General features: G+C 41.2%; 1 protein-coding gene across 5 annotated transcripts in view; it reads left to right on the forward strand.

Annotated features, from left to right (window-relative positions):
- Nucleotides 1-21,280, forward strand: part of Mylk3 (myosin light chain kinase 3) — a 43,317-nt gene that overhangs the window by 18,756 nt on the left and 3,281 nt on the right. For all 5 annotated transcript variants that reach the window (XM_047528482.1, XM_047528483.1, XM_047528481.1 and 2 more), the window contains exons 4-10: nt 3,418-3,872; nt 5,261-5,366; nt 5,966-6,059; nt 6,553-6,662; nt 7,625-7,766; nt 14,622-14,692; nt 21,037-21,165. In XM_047528482.1, coding sequence (XP_047384438.1) covers nt 3,418-3,872; nt 5,261-5,366; nt 5,966-6,059; nt 6,553-6,662; nt 7,625-7,766; nt 14,622-14,692; nt 21,037-21,165 — 1,107 coding nt within the window. The remainder of the gene's footprint in view (nt 1-3,417; nt 3,873-5,260; nt 5,367-5,965; nt 6,060-6,552; nt 6,663-7,624; nt 7,767-14,621; nt 14,693-21,036; nt 21,166-21,280) is intronic.

Consider the following 21,280-nt stretch of genomic DNA (forward strand, 5'->3'; position numbering starts at 1 on the left):
TCTAATTAGGATCCCATTCTTGTAGTTGTACAGGATGTGGAGTTACACTAGTTGTGTATTCATATATGAACACAGGGAATTTATGTCTGATTCATTGAACTGTCTTTCCTATTCCTATCCCTCTCCCTTCCCTTCATTTCCCTTTGTCTAATCCAATGAACTTCTGTTCTTCCCTTTCCCCTTATTGTGTGTTGGCATCCACATATCAGATTTGGCCTTTGCTTCTTGGGATTTGTCTTATTTCACTTAGCATAATATTCTCCAGTCCATCCATTTACTGGCAAATGCCATAATTTCATTCTTTTTTATGGCTGAGTAATATTCCATTATGTATATGTACCACAGTTTCTTTATCCATTCATCTGCTGAAGGGCACCTAAGTTGGTTCCATAGCTCAGCTATTGTGAGTTGAACTGCCATAAATATTGAATTGACTGTGTCACTGTCGTATGCTGATTTTAAGTCCTTTGGTGTATACCGAGGAATGGGATAACTGGGTCAAATGGTGGTTCCAATTGAAGTTTTCTGAGGACTCTCCATACTGCTTTCCAGAGTGGTTACACCAATTTGCAGTCCCACCAGCACTGTATGAGTGTACCCCCCCATCCTCGCCAATATTTGTTACTTGTATTCTTGATAATTGCCATTCTGACTGGAGTGAGATGAAATCTCAGTGTAGTTTAAATTTGCATTTTTCTGATTTTTAGAGATGTTTAATTTTTTTTTCATATATTTGTTAACTAATCATATTTCTTTTTCTGTGAAGTGCCTGTTCAGTTCCTTTGCCCCTCTATTAACTGGGTTATTTGTTTCTTTGGTGTTTTTTTTTTGAGTTCTTTATATATCCTGGAGATTAATGCTCTGAGGTGCAGGTGGAAAAGATTTTCTCCCATTTTGTAGGCTCTCTCTTCATGTTCTTAATTGTTTCCTTTGCTGTGAAGAAGCTTTTTAATTTTATACCATCCATTTATTGATTCTTGATTTTACATCTTGCACTTAAGGAGTCTTGTTGAGGAAGTCAGATCCTCAGCCAACATGGAGAGTTGGGCCTACATTTTCTTCTAGCAGTTGCAGGGTCTCTGGTTTAATGACGAGGTTCTTGATCCACTTTGAGTTGAGTTTTGTGCAGGATGAGAGGTAGGTGTTTAATTTCATTTTGCTGCATATAGATTTCCGATTTTCCTAGCACCATGTGTTGAAGAGGCCCTTTCCTCCAATGTATGTTTATGGCCCCTTTGTCTAGTATGAGAAAACTGTATTTATGTGGGTTTGTCTCTGTGTCTTCTATTTTGTACCACTGGTCTTCGTGTCTGTTTTGGTACCAATACCAGGGCATGGAACTTTTGTTCTTCTGTTTTATTTTTTAACATGATAAAAAGGGTCTGGGTGGCTCTAGTGGGGAACAAGGAATCACTACTTCTTAGATGAAGAAAAGCAAAAAAGTAGGTTTCATGGAGTGCAGTGCTTAGCATTCCACAGGCATCAAATCACTTTAGGGGACTGTGGTTGTTGTCCCATTTCATTAATAAGGGAGCATAGGTTCAGAGTGTCCAGGGTCACCCAGCTAGGGATTCAGAGTTGGGATCTGAATCCAGGTTACTAGATTCCAGAATCTGTGCCCCTAACCACTGCTCCATCCCACTTCTTCTGGCCAGTATTTAATTCGGTCCTAAATAGTGTGGTGAAAAGAGGAAAGACAGGCTGTCAATCCAGGGGCTTTCAAGAAGATTATGGTAGGGGTGCTGGAGTTGTGGCAGCTGACCTGACTTCTAGAACATGGCCTCTGACCTGCTCAGCAGTCAGTATGGGAGGATATAGAACCTGCTGACTCCCAACCCCTCCCCAACCCATTTCCAGCCCTGTATTTGCCATCTCCGTGGGGCATCCTCCTCCTCCTCCTTCTTCTTTCTTCTTTCTTCTTTCTTCTTCTTCTTCCTTTTGTGGTGCTGGGGGTTGAACCCAGGGCCTTGTGCATGTGAAGAAAGCACTGTGCCAACTGAGCTATATCCCCAGTCCATTGTTCTACTTCTTGACTGTTGTTAAAAAAATTGCTGTAAACATGGCTTTCAATTCTTTTGGATATATACCCCAAAGTGGAACTGCTGGAACATGTAGTAATTCTACTTTTAATTTTTTTTTTTCTTTTTTTGTACCAGGGCTAGAAGCCAGGAGCTCTTAACCACTGAGCCACATCCCCAGCCCTTTTTATTTTTTATTTTGAGACAGGGCCTTGCTAAGTTGCTGAGACTGGCTTTGAACTTGCAATCCTCCTACCTCAGCCTCCCGAGCTACTGGGCCTACTTCTAATTTTTAAAAGATCCTTCTCAGTTTTCCACAGTGATTACATCTTTAGGCCTCACTTTTTGAGTGTTCTCATTGCTTAGTCAACCCTCTCAGCACATCTGTAAGGTATTGCCATTTCTGTTTAACAGAAGAGGGAACTGAGGATAGACTTGTCCGTAGTTGTCCAGCAGAGCTGAGGCCAGAATCAAGGCTACCTGGCTTCCTGCCCAGGACTTACTTAGCCCATGCCAAACACTGTCCCCTCTCATCTCTGACACACATAGATCTCATGGTAGTGGGATGGTGATCCATCAAGAAGAAGCCCCCGTGGGGCAGCCAGAGTCAGGAGCAGCTAGCTCTGAGAGGGTCTGAACCCCTGAGAGGTATGGCTGCTGGTGTCAAGGTCCCTGCCTCTGAACATCAGGGTTCAGAGGGCTTCTCAACCTTCATCTGGGGCCACAAGCCCAATACCTACCATACCTGGGTAGTGAAAACGAATTAAGTGGGCTCAGAGGCACTGCCAGAGGCAGCAGGGAAGCAGAGAGTTGCTCTTCAGCTTCACAGGCACACAGGTCCAGTATTGCCGGGTCTGCAACTTGTTGAAGAGAAACAGAAAGTTCAATCTTTCACGAGCAATTGGCTTATTTTAATCAAATACATCTGACCTGGGGCTTCCAGTGTGCTATTTGACTTGGTTCTTCCTTCTCTTTAGAGAAAGTGGGAAGCACCCGGTCTCCCACCTGCAGGCTACAGTCTTCCTGGAACCAAAGCAGGTTTTCAGGGCCCTCAGGGGCATGTGGTTCCCACCCCTGTTCATCATAGGTTGTCCCAAACCTTCCCTGAATGCTCATCCCGTGAATCGGAGCTGATGGTGCTGTTACTTAAGCCAGCCTCTCTCCTGATGTCCTATCTGGGTGGTGGTGGTCAGGTCTCCAAGGGGGCAGGCATTGGAGTCTCCAACCATAAACTAACCTTTACTATTATAACAACCCTAAGGTCCTAATTTTACAGATGAGAAAAGTGAAGTCAAAGGCCACTGTCAGTAAGTGGCAGCAGTAGGCCTTTGAACCCAGGTCTGTTCTAATTTTGGAGTCTTTGTTTTTAATCTCAGGGCCATATTTCTCTCTGCTCCAGGATCTCCATCCACGTGCAAGAGATGGACACTCCTGGGGAGCTTCTTGTGACACGTCGGGGCAGCCTCAGACCCACTCCCCCTGCAGAGGTTCCAACAGCTGCCCAACCCAATGAGCAGTTGCCTGGACCCAGCTGCTGCTCTGAAGCTCCTGGAACTAAGCTAGGAGAACAAAACCCCAAGGAAGCCAGAGAGTTTCCCCCACTGCAGAAGAAGAGCAGTGATGAGGGAGCAGGTGCAGAGAAGCAAGAGCCTGTGGCTGAGTCTGCCACAGGGCCGAGCTTCACCAGAAGGGACAAGGGAGATGACCCTGCTGGGACCTCAGGCCTGCAGCAGGACAGAAGCTTAGCAGCAGGACATCCTGAGCCTGGGAATGACTGCGCAGCTGGGGTCACTCCAGGAGCTGAAGCAGGAAGGACGACACCCCCAGATGCTGGGGCTGGCAGCCTGGTTCTGGGTGAGTGAGGCTCTGCCTGACTTGACACAAGCCCAGGCGTGGATTGGGAGGCTACATTCCTGGGGGTGCTTTCTGCAGCTTTCAGGGTTGGATAATGCAGGTCTCAGGGAGTCCAAGACTTGGGAACAGCCTACTTATACATCCTGGGGTTGGAGACCAAGGCACAGAGACAGAAAGACTGAATTCTGGTCAGCTAGGGTAGCAGGGGACCCGGGTGGCCCATCTGGTAGATTTCTCAAAACCACCTGTTGCCTGAACTTTCACCATTGGTATTACTTTGGATTGAGAAAGGGTAGGCTCCTGTTAAAAAACACAGACATTAACTGGTACATATAACCACCATTGGCTATTCACAACCAGAGAGCAGATTTTCTTCAGGACAGGGAGGAGGTTCTAGGACTGCTGACCTGCTTGCCATCCCAGGATAGTGGGAGGCATGCTGTGTTTTTGTGACCCAGAGGCTCTAAACCCCTCTATCCCTGGGGTCACCTTCCTAGGTCAGAGTTTGTGGAACACCGTGAGTGCTCCCCGTAGCCAGAGAGCAAGCAGAGTTCTCCTATGACAAGCTCTGAACAAATGCCAACCCAAGCCCCTGACCTCCTGCCTCAGCATTTTCAGCCCTGCATGTACAAATTGGTGTATGGTATTGTGTTTGGTGCATGTTCTGGATTCTGTTTTATTCCTCACATTATTTCATGAAACATTTCTAGATATTCATATCACTTTTGAAGGACAAGAAAACCCTAAGCTAATAGTTTTGACCTTTCCAAGTGCAGGCTGTTCTCTATGTGCCCTCCAGATCCACTGTCCCTCCTGATTCCCATCCTGTGCCCTGGGAGCTGCCTCCTATGGGCTCCATTGCAGGCTGTCTGACCTTTGGTTAGAATCAACTGAGGGTGAGAGAAGCGAAAGGGTGGGGTGTTTATTTCTCCAACTGCCTCCCTCTCACACCACCTTTGCTAATCTCTGTAGCCCTCCTTTGCCTTTAAAAATAGCCTCCTCATTAAACCGTGCTTGCTCACCCTGTTCACTGTGTTCCGCAGGCTTGCACTAACTCACCCAGGATTCCTCTTCTAGACCTCATGAGCAGGCTGCCAAAATGTCTTGACCTAATAAACAGCGCTGTTCTAATGGCCAGGAGACGGGTTTGCATCCAGTCACTGGCTTCCTGTGTGACCTTGGACCAGTCCCCTCACCTTTCTCAGACTCAGCTTCCTCCTCTGCCAAATGTGTGGCTCCAGTGAGATGATTCTTGAGAAGGCACTTTCAAATACCTGGGTTATAGGAAAGGCAAAGGGCTCATCCCCTGTTCAATCAGATGTAATTGAGTGAATATGGGATGGGTGGCTGCACACAGGAAGCTCACAGGTCTCTTGTTTCCTAAACAGATGACAGCCCAGCCCCACCAGCCCCTTTTGAACACCGGGTGGTGAGTGTCAAGGAGACATCGATCTCAGCAGGTTACACGGTGTGCCAGCATGAAGTCTTGGGAGGGTAGGTGGGCTGTATGTCTTGATAAGGGGTGGGAGGAGGAAGAGTAGGGCGGAGCCACTTGGAGAATCAGCTGGGACACTGCTAGATGATTCTCAGGAACTGGTTAATTGAACCAAAGCCAGGAATGGGATATCCTTTACATCATGAGAGTGGGGTGCAGAGACTGTCCCTAGAGTGCAGGATGCCCACCTGGTATGGATGAGGGGAAGTGCAGGGGGACCCACATGATATGATATGGGAAGCGCATCCTGGAGGTGGAAGGAGATCCAACATAGGTGCAGTGAGGATGCCTCTATGGTGCAGGACAGCTCCTGTGAAGTGGAGTGGGGCGACAGGCATATTCCCTGGGGTGCAGTACAGAGGAGTAGAGCAAGGAGGTTTTCCCTTAGGGTTTAGGGTAGACCACAGGGTAGGGATAATAAAGTTATTTTCTAGTTTTCAGGGTAACCCGTGTTGTATGGGAGCAATGACTAGGATAGTCCATATGGTGTGTGTGTGTGGAGGAGAGAGTAGGACCAGGAAGCTCAGGGGACAGGTGGCCTACCACGTGTGGCGTGAGCTTCTTGTGCTCTCAGCCTGCTGTGTTCATGTGTCTGTAGGGGCCGGTTTGGCCAGGTTCACAAGTGCACAGAGAAGTCCACAGGTCTTCCGCTGGCTGCCAAGATCATCAAAGTGAAGAGTGCTAAAGACCGGGTGAGACATCTGCCCTGAGCCAGCCAGATCCTTCTAGCCAAACTCAGGCCTCCCTCACTTCCTTAACAGCACCCTGCACCCACACTGCCCCTCCATGCTGAGCAGGGAAGCTGCTGCCTTTCCTGCCTCTCCCGTGACTCCTACACTCCACTCAGCAGGTCACCTCACACTCCTCAGTCCAGCCACACCTGCCTACATGTGGGTGTCCTGGCATGGCATGGCTTCTGCCAAGATGCCTGTGGGATCCCTGGCAACATGGCTCATTCATTCTTAGGCTTTGGGTTTACTATCTTTTTAAATGGGTGAATCAAATGAAGGTCCTTCCTGTTGCAAGGTCCTGGTTTGGGTGGTGAGTTAAGGAGACCTGGTGTGACAGCAGGATATTTTTCAAAAAGGATGAGGGATATGTGTATATCTGTCTGTCTTGGAGGTATAGCACTCTCCTCTTCCTGACCTATTTGCTTGAAAATTCTTTCTCCTCTGGTTCTACAAGGAGGATGTGAAGAATGAGATCAACATCATGAACCAGCTCAGCCATGTGAACCTAATCCAGCTCTATGATGCCTTCGAGAGCAAGAACAGCTTTACTCTGGTCATGGAGTAGTGAGTGTCTTGGAGGTGGGGCAGTGGCTTCTCGGGTCAGGGTGCAAGGTTGGAATTTAGAGCCTTTATTCATTCTAGGCAAAACTCTGTCTCCCCTCCCCTCACTGGGACACAGATGACCATTCAATTCCCTTTTTTTCTGCCTTGGCTAATGGAACCCCAGTGTGGAGCATGGAGGACCAAGCCATTTTGTTAAAAACAAGTGGCTAGTGAGCTTGATTTGACTTGCAGATATTATGTCAGTTTAGCCTAAAGATTTTTTGATGATTTTGAATGAGTTGTTTATAGTTGGAAATTGGGAAATTTAGGTAATAGAAATTGGAAAATCAAGGTATCTTGCTTTTCTTGAAAATGAAAAGGACCTAGTAATACTTGGTCTGCATTCCTGGCTGGAAATGGTGTGCTAGAGCTCTCAGTGACTGCTGTTTATGGACAGGACAACCAATCCTTCATTTGCCACAATGCCTTCCATTTCCCACTACCCTGGGCATTAAAGTCATGGCTTCAGAAGCCATTTAGAATGGTGCTCATGGTGGTGTTTTTCTTACGGCAGGACTGAGGAGAGCAAAACATTTGTCATATCATGTCTCTATCAAAAGAAAAATAAAAGACTAAGGATTGTGTGTTTTGTCCACATATGGTCTAATTTGCCCATTGAGGCTTCTTGCCACTTAGGTGCTAGTTGGCCCCCCACTAAATAGATGAATTTGTAGCCCTGATTTAGATTATCCAGAGCCAGCATTGTCAATCTGGAAGACCATCCCATACTTTTGCTAGGAATGGGCCAGAGTACAGATACCCCAGCAAACCCAGATGGCAGTGGCAGCAGCCCTGTGACCATGAGGGGCAGCCAACTTGGAGCTCTCCTTGGCCATCCTCTTTGGGTCCTTGGCAAAAACAGTGGGCAAGTCCTCTGAGAGCTTTGCTCATGCAGATGCCTCCCTCTCCCTTTCCTCTGCTAGTGTGGATGGGGGTGAACTCTTTGACCGGATCACAGATGAGAAGTACCACCTGACTGAACTGGATGTGGTCCTGTTCACCAAGCAGATCTGCGAGGGTGTGCATTACCTCCACCAGCACTACATTCTGCACCTAGACCTCAAGGTAAGTTCTGGGGATGTGGTAGGTGGGCACCCAGTTCTTGAACCTCTGGTGTACTCCCATCCCATCACTGAGAGCTCTGTTAGTAGATAATCTTGGTTTTCTTATCTGGCTCCTCTATTTTCTAGTTCTGGAGCCTAGGGCAGACTAGTCGTGTCAACTCCCTGAGCCTCAGTTTTTCCATCTGTAACTTGTAGGTAATTCTATCTTTTTAAGCATTATTTGAAGATTAAATGAGACAATAATTTTTTTCTTTAAAAATATCTTTAAGATTAATTTTTTAAAAGTTCAGAAGGGAACATAGTCTTGAAATAACAAATATATATATATAAAGTATATAATATAAATATAAATGTAGATCAAATAGTACAGAAGTTCTTCCCACTCCAAGCTGAGCGATCTCTATGAGCAACATGGCATGATATACAAACCTGGAGACATACGCAAAAGGAATCATATGATGTGTCTTGTTTTTAAGCTTGCCTTTTCTTGCAGGGGCAGTACTGGGGATTGAACCCAGGGATACTCTACCTCACTATCACTGAGCTATATCTCCAGTCCTTTTAATTTTTTTTTTTTTTATTTTGAAATTTTGAGACAGGGTCTCACTAAGTTGCTAAGGCTGACCTTGAGCCTACAATCTTCATGCCTTAGGCTCCCGAGGCACTGGGATTACACACATGCACCACCATGCCGGGTTTAGGCTTGCTTTTTAAAATTTAACAATACAGAGTAGACATCTTTCCCCATTCTTTTTAAGGGTCATGTGATAGTCCACTGAATAAATGTATTATGCTTTCTTTTGTTCCCTGAGGAATGTTTTCAGTTTGACATGTACATGAAGCCCCAGGCATAGTTCCTGGATGGTAGTAAGTTAGATAAATTTCTGTGATTTTCTATTCCATTGGACAAATATGAGGGTGCTTTCTACAACTCATTTCAAGAAGGGAAAGAATTTGGGGCTGGGGAGATAGCTCAGCTGGTAGAGTGCTTGCCTCATAAGCATAAGGCCCTGAGTTCGATCCCCAGTACCGGAAAAAAAAAAGAAAAAGGGAAGGAATTCCTGACCATTTTTCCTGATGGGCATCCAACTGTAAGGTTAGAGAGGGTTGGGAATTGGCCTCAGTCGTCTTCTGTTCACTAGTGCCAATTCCAAGGCTTCTGGGTCCATCTTTCTTTGTGGGGTGAAAAATTAGGGAAACTCAGGAATATGAGTTTTCTGTGGTTCTGGCTTAAAGACCAACCAGTCTTTGGGGCAATTTCTGTGACCCCAATTGTAGAGAGTCAATTACCAAGGCCCACTTCCCAGCGACAAGACTAGATGTGTTGGTTCGTCCCTACCTGGTTGTGAAACTTGGGAAAGTTTCTTGAGCAAGGAACTTTCACTAGTCGCAAGGTAGGGGATAATAATACCGATCTCCTAGGAGTATTGTGTGGATTAAAAATGGAGGACGAGCTTCTGAGCTGTATTGTCCAATATAGTAGCCACCAAGCACTTGAAATGTGACTAGTTTTAACTGAGGAATTGGGTTTTAAATTTTATTAGTTTTAATTTAAAAACTGATACTTGATTCAGTTAATGGACAACTTTTAGTAGTATATCTGTAACAACTTGGGTTTATACTTTGTCTATAAATTTCATGGAATCTAAATATTTACAAATAAAACAGCTCTGATGAAAACCTAGAGTCTGAACTGAGTTGTATTCTAAAGTTTAAAATACTGAATTCCAAGGACTTAATGTAAAAAAAAAGAAAGGAAAATATTTCTTTGGTATTTTTGTATTGATAACCTATTGAAATGTTAATATTTTGGATGTACATTCTAGAAAACACTTGGAGATGAGTGAAAATAAAAAAAACCCAGCATACCAAAACTTACGGGATACATTTAAGCCATATATATAAATGTATATATACATTTATATAGTTGTAAATACCTGTATTAAAGAGAAAGAAATAGCTGGGTATGGTGGCAACCACCTGTAGTCTCAGCTACTTGGAAGGCTGAGCCAGGAGAATTACTTGAACACAGGAGTCCAAGGCTAACCTGGGCAACATTGCCAGACTGTCTATTTAAAAAACAAAACAAAACAAAAAAGCCAACCAAAGGAAGAAGGATCTCAAATCGATAATCTAATCTACCACTTTAAGAAACTCGGAAAAAAATCAGGTTAAATTCAAAGCAAGCAGTGTGAGGGAATAATAAAAATTATAGTATAAATAAATGAAACAAAAATAAGAGAGAAAATCAATGAAACAAAAGTTGGTTCTTTGTAAAGATCAATAGATTAGCAAATCTTTAGTTATAAGATCAAGAAAAAAAAAAAGAGAGAGAGAATACCCAAGTGACTTTAGAGAAATAAAAAATATTTATAAGGAAATACTGTGAAAATTGTATGCTGGCAAGTTAGATGACCTAGATGAAATGTCTTCCTAGGAAGACACAAACTAATTAAGCTGACTCAAGAAGAAAAAGAAATAGAAATAGACCTATAACAAGTAAAGAGATTTAATAAGTAATCAAAAACTACCTACCAAGAAAAGCCTAAGCTTATAACTTCACTGGTGAATTTTACCAAATGTTTATGGAAAAATCAATACCAATCCCTCACAAACTTAAAGTATGAAAGAGGAGAGAACATTTCCTTACTTGTTTTATGAGGTTCATATTAACCTGATTCCAAAACCAAAGAAAGACATTACATGAAAAGAAAGCAACAGACCTATACCCTTATGAAGATAGATGTAAATTTCTAGATATCAGCAAACTGAATACAGCAACATATGAAAAGAATTTTTCACATGATAGAGTGGAATTTGTCCCAAGAATTCAAGGTTGGTTTAACATATAAAAATCAATATTAGAATAAAAGAAAAAAAAATATGATCATTTATGTAGATTTAGAAAAATACTTGATGAAATTCAACATTTTTTCATGATGAAAATGATAAAGTAGGAACAGAAGGGAACTTCCTTAATTTGGTAAGGACCATCTCTGAAAAACTTTATACCTAACATTATATTTAATGGTAGAAGACTGAATGCTTTCTCTTTAAGATCGGATCAAGGGCTGGGGTTGTGGCTCGGTGATAGAGCACTCATCTCGCATGTGTGACACTGGGTTCAATCCTCAGGACCACATAAAAATAAATAAATAAAATAAAGGTATTGTGTTCATTTTTAAAAAAAGGTCAGATCAAGACAAGGTTTTCTCCTCTTATCATTTCTATTAATTCTTTTACCATAAGTAAGTTCTAACTAGAGCAATTAGGCAAGAAAATAAGTAAAAGTCAATTTTATTGGAAAGGAAGAAGTAAAACTATCATATTCACAGATGATATGGTCTTGTATATAGAAAAATCCTAAGGAGGAGAAATTATTAAAATTAATAAACTCAGCAAGGGTTGCAGGATACATACTTTTTTTTTTTTTTTTTTTTTTTATGCCGTGCTGGGGATTGAACCCAGGACCTTATGCTTATGAGGCAAGCACTCTACCAACTGTACTATCTTCCCAGCCCTAAGGGTACATACAAAAATCAATTGTACTTCTATTTACTAGCAATGAACAATCTAGAAGTGAAATTAAGAAAACAATTCCATTTGCAATAGTATCAAAAGAATCAAATACTTAGGAACAAGTTACACAAAATAAATGCAAGACTTATACTACAAAAAATGTTGAAAGGATGTAAAAAAAACCTAAAATGGAAATGCACCCTTTGGTCATAGGTTGGAAGATTCAATATTGTTAGGGTGACAGTACTCCCCAAATTGATCTACAGATTCAACATAATCCTTGTCAAAATCACAGATGGATTCTTTTTCAGTTATTCATAAGCAAATCTTAAGATTCAGAAAAATAATCTTGAAAAAGACCAAGGTTGGGCTGGGGAGATAGCTCAGTTGGTAGAGTGCTTGCCTGTCAAGTACAAAGCCCTGGGTTCGATCCCCAGCACCGCAAAAAAAAAAAAAAAAAAGAAAAAAAGAAAAAGAAAAGACCAAGGTTGGAGGACTCATGTTTTCTGATTTCCAAACTTTCTACAAAGCTAGAGACATCAAGACAGTCCATTACTGGGATACGGATAAACATGTAGATCAGTGGAACTCAATTGAGAGTCTGGAAATAATCCCCTTTGTTTATGGCTATTAAATTAGAAGATGGTGCCATGACAGTGGGAAAAAGAGTCTTTTCATCAAATCATGCTGAGATACCATGCTGGATTATACATGTGCAAAACAAATCAAGGTGGACCCTTTCCTCACAACAAAATTAACTCATAATGGATCATAGACCTAAATGTAAAAGTTAAAACTATAAAACTGGGCTGGGGTTGTAGCTCAGTGGTAGAGCGCTTGCCTAGCATATATGAGGCACTAGTTTCAGTCCTCAGCACCACATATAAATAAGCAAAATAAAGGTACTGTGTCCATCTACAACTAAAAATGTTTTTAAAAACTATAAAATTATTAGAAGAAAACAGGAATAAATATGATCTTGGATTAGGCAATGGTTACTTAGATATGACATCTAAAGTGTAAGCAAAAAAATAAAAATAGATAAATTAGACTTCAACTAAGGAAAAAAACTTGTGCTTCAAAGGATACCACCAAAAAGTGAAATGAAAGCTCACAAAATGGGGAGAAAATATTTCCAAATCGTATATCTGATAAATGACTTGTATCTAGAATATAAAAATAACTCTTACAACTCAATAATAGAAAAGCATATAAACCAATTTTAAAAAATGATGAAGGCATTTAAGTAGATACTTACACAGGGAAGACATACAATGGCCAATAAGTACATAGAAAGATCCTCAACACCACTAGTCATTAGGGAAATGTAAATCAAAATCACAATGAGGTACTACCTCATACTCAATAAACTGACTAAAATAAAAAATTGAAATGACAATAAGAAGTGTTGTTTAGTTGTGGAAAAGTTAGAAAACTCATCCATTATTGGTGGGCTACAAAATTTAAAAATGTTTGAAGGTTCCTAAAAGTGTTAACCATAGAATTATCATATAACTATGCAATTTTACTCCTTGTTATATGCTTAAGAGAACTGAAATACAGTCACCATAAAAACTCGTACACAAATGTTCTTAGTGGCCTAGTTCATAATAGCCAAAAAGTACAAACAACCTGGATGTTCATTAACCAACGAATATATGAAATAAATGTGGTATGTATCCATATAGCAACTATTATTTAGCCATGAAAAGAAATGAAGTACTGATCTATATTACAACATGATGAACCTTGAAAAATTATAGCAAGTGAAAGAAACTGGATGCAAAAGGCCACATATTTTATGATTCCATGTATATGAGATGTCCAGAATAGGCAAATCCAAGGAAACAAAATAACACTTGTGGTTGCCAGCATTTGAGGGAAGGAAAGAATAGACAGTGACGTATGATTTTTGGTTTTATTTTTTGAAGTGATGAAAATGTTCTAAAATTAGTGATAATCATTGCACAATTATGTGACTATACTAAAAATCACTGAGTTATATATTTTAAAGTGGTGAATTTTGGCTCAGGAGGCGAGGCCCTAAGCAACTTAGACCCTGTCTCAAAATAAAAAATAACAAAGGGCTGGGCATGTGGCTCAGTGTTAAGTGCCCCTGGGTTCAATCCCTGGTACCAAAAAAAATTTTACAGTAAAATCATTATTATTTATATTTCAGTAAGGTTATAAAATTTTTATCTGTTTTTACTTTTTTAATGTGACTTCAGAAAACTTTCAATGACATGTGACTTACATAATATTTACATTGGATGGTGGTGTTCTAGACCTTAAAGAAGACAGAGATTTTAAAAATATCATTCTTCTGTACCTAGCTGAGGAATCACACACTTTACAACAGATAGCATCAAGTCTTCTGCTGAGAAAGTCAGTACCTGACATTTGCATTAGAAACTGTGAAGTGTTCCTGATATTATTTGATATTATTTGATCCTCAGATCCTCCCAGGAAGATAGGCAGTAGGATTTACACACAGGTATTATTCCCATTTTAAAGATGAAGACACTGAGGTTCAGGAATGGGTACTCAACTAGGCTACAGAACCAGATAATGGGTGCCTGGACTTCAGGCACTGAACCCTAAGTTTCCATATCCTTTTTACCATAAGCCTGCCATGTTTACTCAGCTCTCCTACAATCCCAGATTTGTCATGCACAATTAGCAAGCATTATTTCAGACTCCCTCAGTGTCCAGAAGCTGATCTGAAAGACCTAAAAGCATCAGCATGTCAAAGCCACCACATGGCAGGTTGACATTTAGCAGCACTATTCTCCTTGAGTGATGCTTTGGTCTCACCCCTGAGATTCCAGTGTCATGGTTCAGGGTTGGGACCTGGCCACTGGGACTTTCAAAACTCCGCTGATGATTCTAATGGGCATCCAGGGTTGGGAACTATCACCCCCAAAATAATAGATTCTAACAAGCAGCATGTAGACCAGATCTGTACCATACAGGTGTTCTGTTTGGTTCCCATACATGTGTTTAAGTTTGATTTAGTTGTCAACATTTAAAAACACAGAATTTTCATAAAAGCCCACGTTTCTGGCTTCTCCTCAGAATTGATAGTTGCGCCTATCTAGTGAATAGTGGCTGGCCTTCTGTATAGGCAGAAGTCTTCCAGTTCTCCACGGCCTACAACCAATCCTTTTGTCTCATCAGCTCCTTTCATTTATTTTCATTTTATAACCCTTGTAGGGCTGCTCTGAACCATTAATTTCTCTTGGAGGCTGGGAAACTGAGGCCTATAGACAAGTAAGTGTGGGAACTGAGCCTCCTTAGCTGCTAATTAAACTAAGCAGACTTCTCTTTTCTTTTCCAGCCGGAGAATATACTGTGTGTAAATCAGGCAGGACACCAAATTAAGATCATTGACTTTGGGCTGGCCAGAAGGTAAGGGGATGATTTTATTTTGATACTTTGACAAAACTCCTTGGGCCTTATTGTAGCTTTCTTGGGCATGGTAACCTGCCCAAGATCCAGCCAATTCTTTAGTTTTGAGACTGATGCAAGAAAGCTCTCACACTCAGAGGTAGAAGTGCTTGCAGATGGGCCTTGTTATTACCAGAGATGGATTTGGGCTGTGAGATCCACTTCTCCCTAAGTGGCAGTGTGGTTAACTGTAACTTGAACCACCTGAGCAGAGAGGGAGTGAGAGTTAAAGGGGGCTGCTGAATGGGGTGTTGGGAGTATGGTGCCCTGGGTAGGTGGTTCTGGAGCCACCCAGGACTGAGTTAGATCTTGGTAAAATGGTGGTACAATGACATTAATTGCTGATATGGGGGTCAGTTATGAGGGTTAAATGAGATCCTACATGGATAGTACAAATTTTTAAGTTCTCAAATTTCAGTGCACTAAAGTGAATACTGTATGTAATTTTTAAAATTTCTTAAGGTTTCCTAAAATGCTTAAAGCCTAGTGAAGTATAGACAGCTTTACTGTATAATCCTGTCTAGTCATATGTATGAACACTGGGCCACTACAGGGCTCCTGCCCATGGGAGGGGTGTGAATTCTTAGCAGTGGTCATAGCAGATCCCTGGCATTTAGGCTTCCCCCAAATCTCCAAGCATTCACAGTTCATAAATATAGCAATAGTCATATGCCCATCTCTAGGCTTCCTCCAAAATTTTATTTCCTCCAATGACTTTTCTCTGGGAGCCACATATTTTCTGGGCAGGTCTTCACTCCAATATCTGCATTTTTGATTCTTCCTGAAGTTTTCCTATCATCTTGATGACTGTTTCTCATAAAGAAATTGTCTTGGGCTGGGGATATACCTCAGTTGGTAGAGTGCTTGCCTTGCAAGCATAAGGCCCTGGGTTCGAGCTCCAGCACCAAGAAAAAAACAAAAAAAAGAAAAGAAAAGAAAAGAAATCGTCTTTGTTTACTTTATGAGCCTTAAGGTGTCCTCTACTCCAACTGCAAGTAGAAGAAAGTAGAGCCTTGTCCCCATGGAGCCAAGCTGCTTGCCTGAGTTTAGCCTTTGTTTCCTGTAGCTGCTTGCAGGCAGCATCCAAAATGGCAGTTCTCTGAGGTCATTCCTCCCCTGGTTGAAGTGGTTAATGTTTCCTGTCTACAGGGGTGAGAGATACATTTTCACTGCCCCCAGTACTGTTGATATAACAGCAGGACATTCATATCATCCCACTGCAACTTCAGGATCTCTGACTGTGTCCTTTATTTCATGCACAATATAAAATTCCCCAATCCAAACCTCAAAGACATTCAGTTCATAATGGAAAAAATACTGCTTCATATTTTCTCAAACAGTGCCTTCTAAAATTGGAATTATCCTACACACCTGCATGCATTATATACCAGATCAGTATTTCTCATTATGCTCCCTGTCCCCCAATAAGTGTTTCAAAAAGACTTCTTCCCCTGGTTGCCTGGTCCCCCACTCCATAAAATTTCATGCCACAAATGTAGTGTGTTTTCCTTTGGAGAGTCACAAACCATTGCAGTAGCTGTTATTCCCTGACCCTCACTTCCAAGAACTAATTTTCACTTCCTGTGGGACAATATTGTCTTTATTGAGAATACACACACACTAGTGTATGTAGTATGTCCATTTGCCACATGCACTGTGAACTGAGAGTAAGAAGCAACCACCAGAAGCTTCTGGAGTCAGGGAAGGCTTCTTTGAATAGTCAAAAAGAGTGGATGGACAGGATTTGTTAACTGCAGACAATGGTGCACTGGCAGATGTTTAATCGCCAACTGAAGAAGTGGGGAATGAGAGGATGTAAGGTTGATTTGTAATATTTGCCTATTTTTGCTAATTTCAAGCTACCAGTGTAACATCATTGAATAGCTGTGAGGAGATAATGGACTCTGGTGCAATTGTGAGAGTTGGTGCTGGCATAATACAGCTGGAGGGGAGGCAGTGTGAGTTATGGGGCCAGAAAAGGTGTATGCTGTGTATGAGCAGGCTAGTCTGAGGGAGATATGGTAGAAGATGAGGGCACTAAATGAAGAGTCCTGAATATTAGGTTCACAGGTTTGCATTTTATCCTATAGGCTATTGAGTTGTACCTGGGAGGGAGGTGAAAAGCGCTGAAGGTCAGTTTACCAAAAATTAGCCAGAAGCTGACTGTGAATAGCCAGTCCATCCAAAACTGTCAGATAGATTCCTTAACCTGGTCAAGGGCATTGATGATGATAATTTTGCCATCAGGACCAAAGGCAGAGGGCAAATTCAAGAAAATGAACCTTAAGAGAAGTCCCCACATAAAACTGCTGGACACTGGTGACCTACCGACGTCCAAAATACACGATGCCCAGGAATCTGCACTCAGTGGGGCTGGGTGGATACAATCAATTTGATTTTGAGATGGAAAGAAAACATCAAAAACATCCTTAATCATCCAGGAGATGGGTCAGTCAGGCAGATAAACTGGCCCTCTTCCTAGAAAGTGTCATTTTCAAGAGGAAGGCTCTGAGGGGAGAGTATGCGGGTTCAGAAAGCATATTCTATACTGGGGAATAATGAAATGTTTATAAAGACAATACAAACTATAAAAAAAAAGTTATATTTTTGGATGGGGCCATTTGAAAATGCTGAGATTTACAGTGGGGGAATGGTTTCTGGCAGAGTAGAGGTATACACAGATCTTCAGAGGTCCTGACATTCAGAAGGAGGAAACCAGGGTTACCCCAGGCTGGACAGTAAAGTCATCAACCATCAGTGGATCTAAGTAGTAGACCCTGTCAAGGGTAAAGGATGGAAACAGGATGGGAAATATCTTGTTTAAGCTGGATCTCCAGCATGTTGGAAGTCTCCCAACTCCCAGGCCAGAGTGGAATCAGAAGATAAATCCATTTTTTCCTGGACAGGGCAAGGGGTTGCTTACTCCAAGTGCTATGAGACTTCCTATATCAGACTATTGCCATAGAGGACCTTGTGCTGAAAATCTGGAGCGACGGTTTTGTTGGATATTTTGACACAGCTTTGGGGTGAATGCATAGGTTAATTATTGCCATAGTACTGCTGTATTACAAACCAACCCAAAATCCAGTGGGTCGAAACAACAATAATGTATTCTCATATACACATTTGTGAGTTACCTCAGGTAATGGTATAATAAATCTAAGTCAGTTGAAAACTAGTGTACTAGCTGGAATTTTGTAATCCAGTTGTTAAACACAACTATTATTAAAACTAAAACTGTATAAATTGAACAAAGAAATTATATTAAAAACTAAAATACCAAGTACTAAAAACATCACTACCTAATTATTTTGCTATACTCTATGCTCCTGTACTTATTTATGCTTCTTATATCTATATGGTAGAAATATTCCAGAATGGTGAGCAACTAAGCCGCTCTTTCCAGGTCTTCAGTTAGTGACTTCATCATGGTACCTTGAATTTGGCCATTGGAAATCAGTATTTACACCTCAGAAATTGGCAAATGCTACAAATCAGGGTTTGTATGTGCATAAACTAATAGTTGATTGTTAAATATTTATCTCCACACCACTGGTTGAGAGTCATTGATCTAGGCTGGACTTAGATCCAAGATGAAATCAGTGAAGTCACATCAGCTCCATGTGTTTCATTTTCTTCTCATGTTAATAGCAGAGGAGAAAGAGGACAAGCTCTCATGGCCTAGATTAAAATTGACCCAATGTCACTTCCACCCACATTTTGTTGATCAAAGCAACTCATATGGCCAACCCCTGCATTAATGGGATGAGTCAAGATATGATACTTTTAGTGAAAGGGACTATAAAGTCACATGACACAAGATGTGGATATAGGACATAAAGAGACATTGGGAACAATATCACCTGGGTAGATGGGTTCCAGGGGTTGAGAGAATAGGCCTTCTCTCCTTGAGCAGAAGGCTGGTCTTCTCAATTTTCCTCCTTTACCCTAAGTCTTGGGCCAGTCGTTAGTGCAAGGGAAGAGCAGGTTGCCAGAGGAGGGCTTATGTACTCTCTCAGCTTCTAGGTGGAATTCCTACCAACCCTCTTGTTGCTCTTTCCCTGGATGAATGTAAGGCTATGTTGACCCTACATCTGTATTTGCCTGGAATATAGCAAATTTGGAAGAGAAAAGACTCTTTGAAATGTGGTTTGAAGGAAGTGGGGTATTTTGGCAGAATAATTTTTTGATTCAATTTATTATTTTAATTCATAATCGACTCATCTATAAAATGGGGACAATAACCTTTCATTACCTATTTCATAGGGTTATTGGGAGTATGAAATAATGTTGGTATGTAAAATTTTTAGCACAGTGCCTGACAGAAAGTACCCATTAAATTTTAACTACAGATTTTCTTCTCATTTAAGAGTGATTCTAAAAAGCATGGTTTACTACCCCCTTCCACCTAGCCATCAACTGTTTTTCTAGCTTTGCTTAAACTTCATGCCCATAACTACTTCTAATTCTTTCTATTTGGAATCATGATTTTAAAAACTCACATAATATACAATTTACCACCCAGTTTCCATTAATGGATGAATGAATAAAGGAAATGTAGAATATATATGCAATAGAATACTATTCAGCCTTTAAAAAGTAAGTATTATTTGAAACAACATGTATGAACCTGGAGGACATTATGTTAAGTAAAATAAGTCAGGTACAGAAAGCATAATATCACTTATATATGGAATCTAAAAAGGATGATCTCAGAAGCAGAGTAGAATGGCGGTTACCATGGGCAGGGTTAGTGGCATTGCGGAGATACTGGCTGAAGGATACAAAATTTTAGACAAGAAAAATAAAGAGATTCATTGTACAACATGGTGAGTATAATTAATAACAGTGTTGTATATTTGAAATTGCTAAGATAATAAATTCTAAGTGATCTCACCACATAAAAATAAATGAGGTGATGCATGTTAATTAGCTATTTGAAAAGTTATACATATAACCCAAAACACAATGCTGTATACCATAAATATATACAATTTTTGCCACTTAGTATAACTGAAAAAATTTAACATCTTAATTTTAAGTGTACAGTTCATTAGTACAATAGTAGTAGTAGTGCACTATTGTGCAATCAACCTCTAGAATGTTTTCATCTTGTTAAACTAAAATCATGTCCATTAAACAATAACTTCCCATTTTTCTCCTGCCTCCAACCTTTGGCAACCACCATTCTACTTTCTGTTTCTATACGTTTGACTGCTCTAGGTACCTCCTATCAGTGGAATCTTATGGTATTTGTTTGTGGCTAGTTTATTTTACTTAGCATGTCCTTGAGGTCCAACCATGTTGAAACCTGTATCAGAATTTTCTTTCTTCTTAAGGCAGAATAATATTCCATTTTCTTTATCCATTCATCTGCCAGTGATCACCTGGGTGGCGTCTACCTTTTGCCAGTTGTAAGTAATGCTGCTATGAACATGAGTGTACACCCATCTCTTGGAAACCCTACTTTCGATTATTCTGGATCTGTATACCCAGAAGTGGAATAGCTGTATCACATGGTAATTCTGTTTTTAACTTTTTGAGTAACTCCCTTTTGGTTTTCCACAGGGCTATCCTGTTTTACATTCCCACCAACATAAATTTTCTAGTACCCCTACAACCTCGTCGAAATTCCCTTCCTTCCTTTCTACCTTCCATATGGTACACATACTTATGGGGGCGTGAAGTGGTATCACTTTGTTGTTTTGATTTACATTTCCCTAGTGATAAGTAACAATGAACATCTTTTCTTCTTCTTTTTTTTTCTTGGTACTGGAGATTGAACCCAGGGATGCTGAATCACTGAGGCACATCCCCAGCCCTTTCTATATTTTGAGACAAGGTCTCTCTAAGTTTCTGAGGCTAGTTTTGAACTTGCAATCCTCCTGCCTCAGCCTTCTGAGCTGTTAGGATTACAGGCATGTGCCACCATGCCTGGCTTTTTTCCTTTTTCTAATTCTTACCATCATCCCTCAAGTCACTTTGTACCCAATGACAGAGCAGTCCCTTCCCAACATCTTCTATCCCATGTGTACTCATTCATATGGCTGCATAGCCCAATAAGATAATAGGGATACTTTCTCCTCCTCAGACTGTAAATGCCTAGATGATTGTGGTTTTCTGATTCTACCATTAACTGAAAAAGCCTGATGTTTGGGGCCTTGGGTTATGATTATTATCCAGTAAGCTACATGTGTGGTGTGTGAGGTCCAGGCAATATGCCGGACAGAAGGGTCAAACAGTGTCTCCTCTCACCAGGAATTAGTCCCAGTATCTATGTCTTCCATGGTTCTCTGTGCTCCCAGGTACAAGCCTCGGGAAAAGCTGAAGGTGAATTTTGGTACTCCCGAGTTCCTGGCCCCAGAAGTCGTCAACTATGAGTTTGTTTCATTCCCCACGGACATGTGGAGTGTGGGAGTCATCACCTATATGCTGTGAGTGCTTAGGGGCCTGGCTCTGAGGTGGGGCTGGGGACCATCTGTCTTGCTTTGGGTACCCTTCGGAGCAGCAAAAAACTGAGCACAAGTAGTTTATTTGGGAAGTGTTCCC

Source organism: Sciurus carolinensis, chromosome 16 (assembly GCF_902686445.1).
Source record: "Sciurus carolinensis chromosome 16, mSciCar1.2, whole genome shotgun sequence".
Lineage (NCBI taxonomy): Eukaryota > Metazoa > Chordata > Mammalia > Rodentia > Sciuridae > Sciurus > Sciurus carolinensis.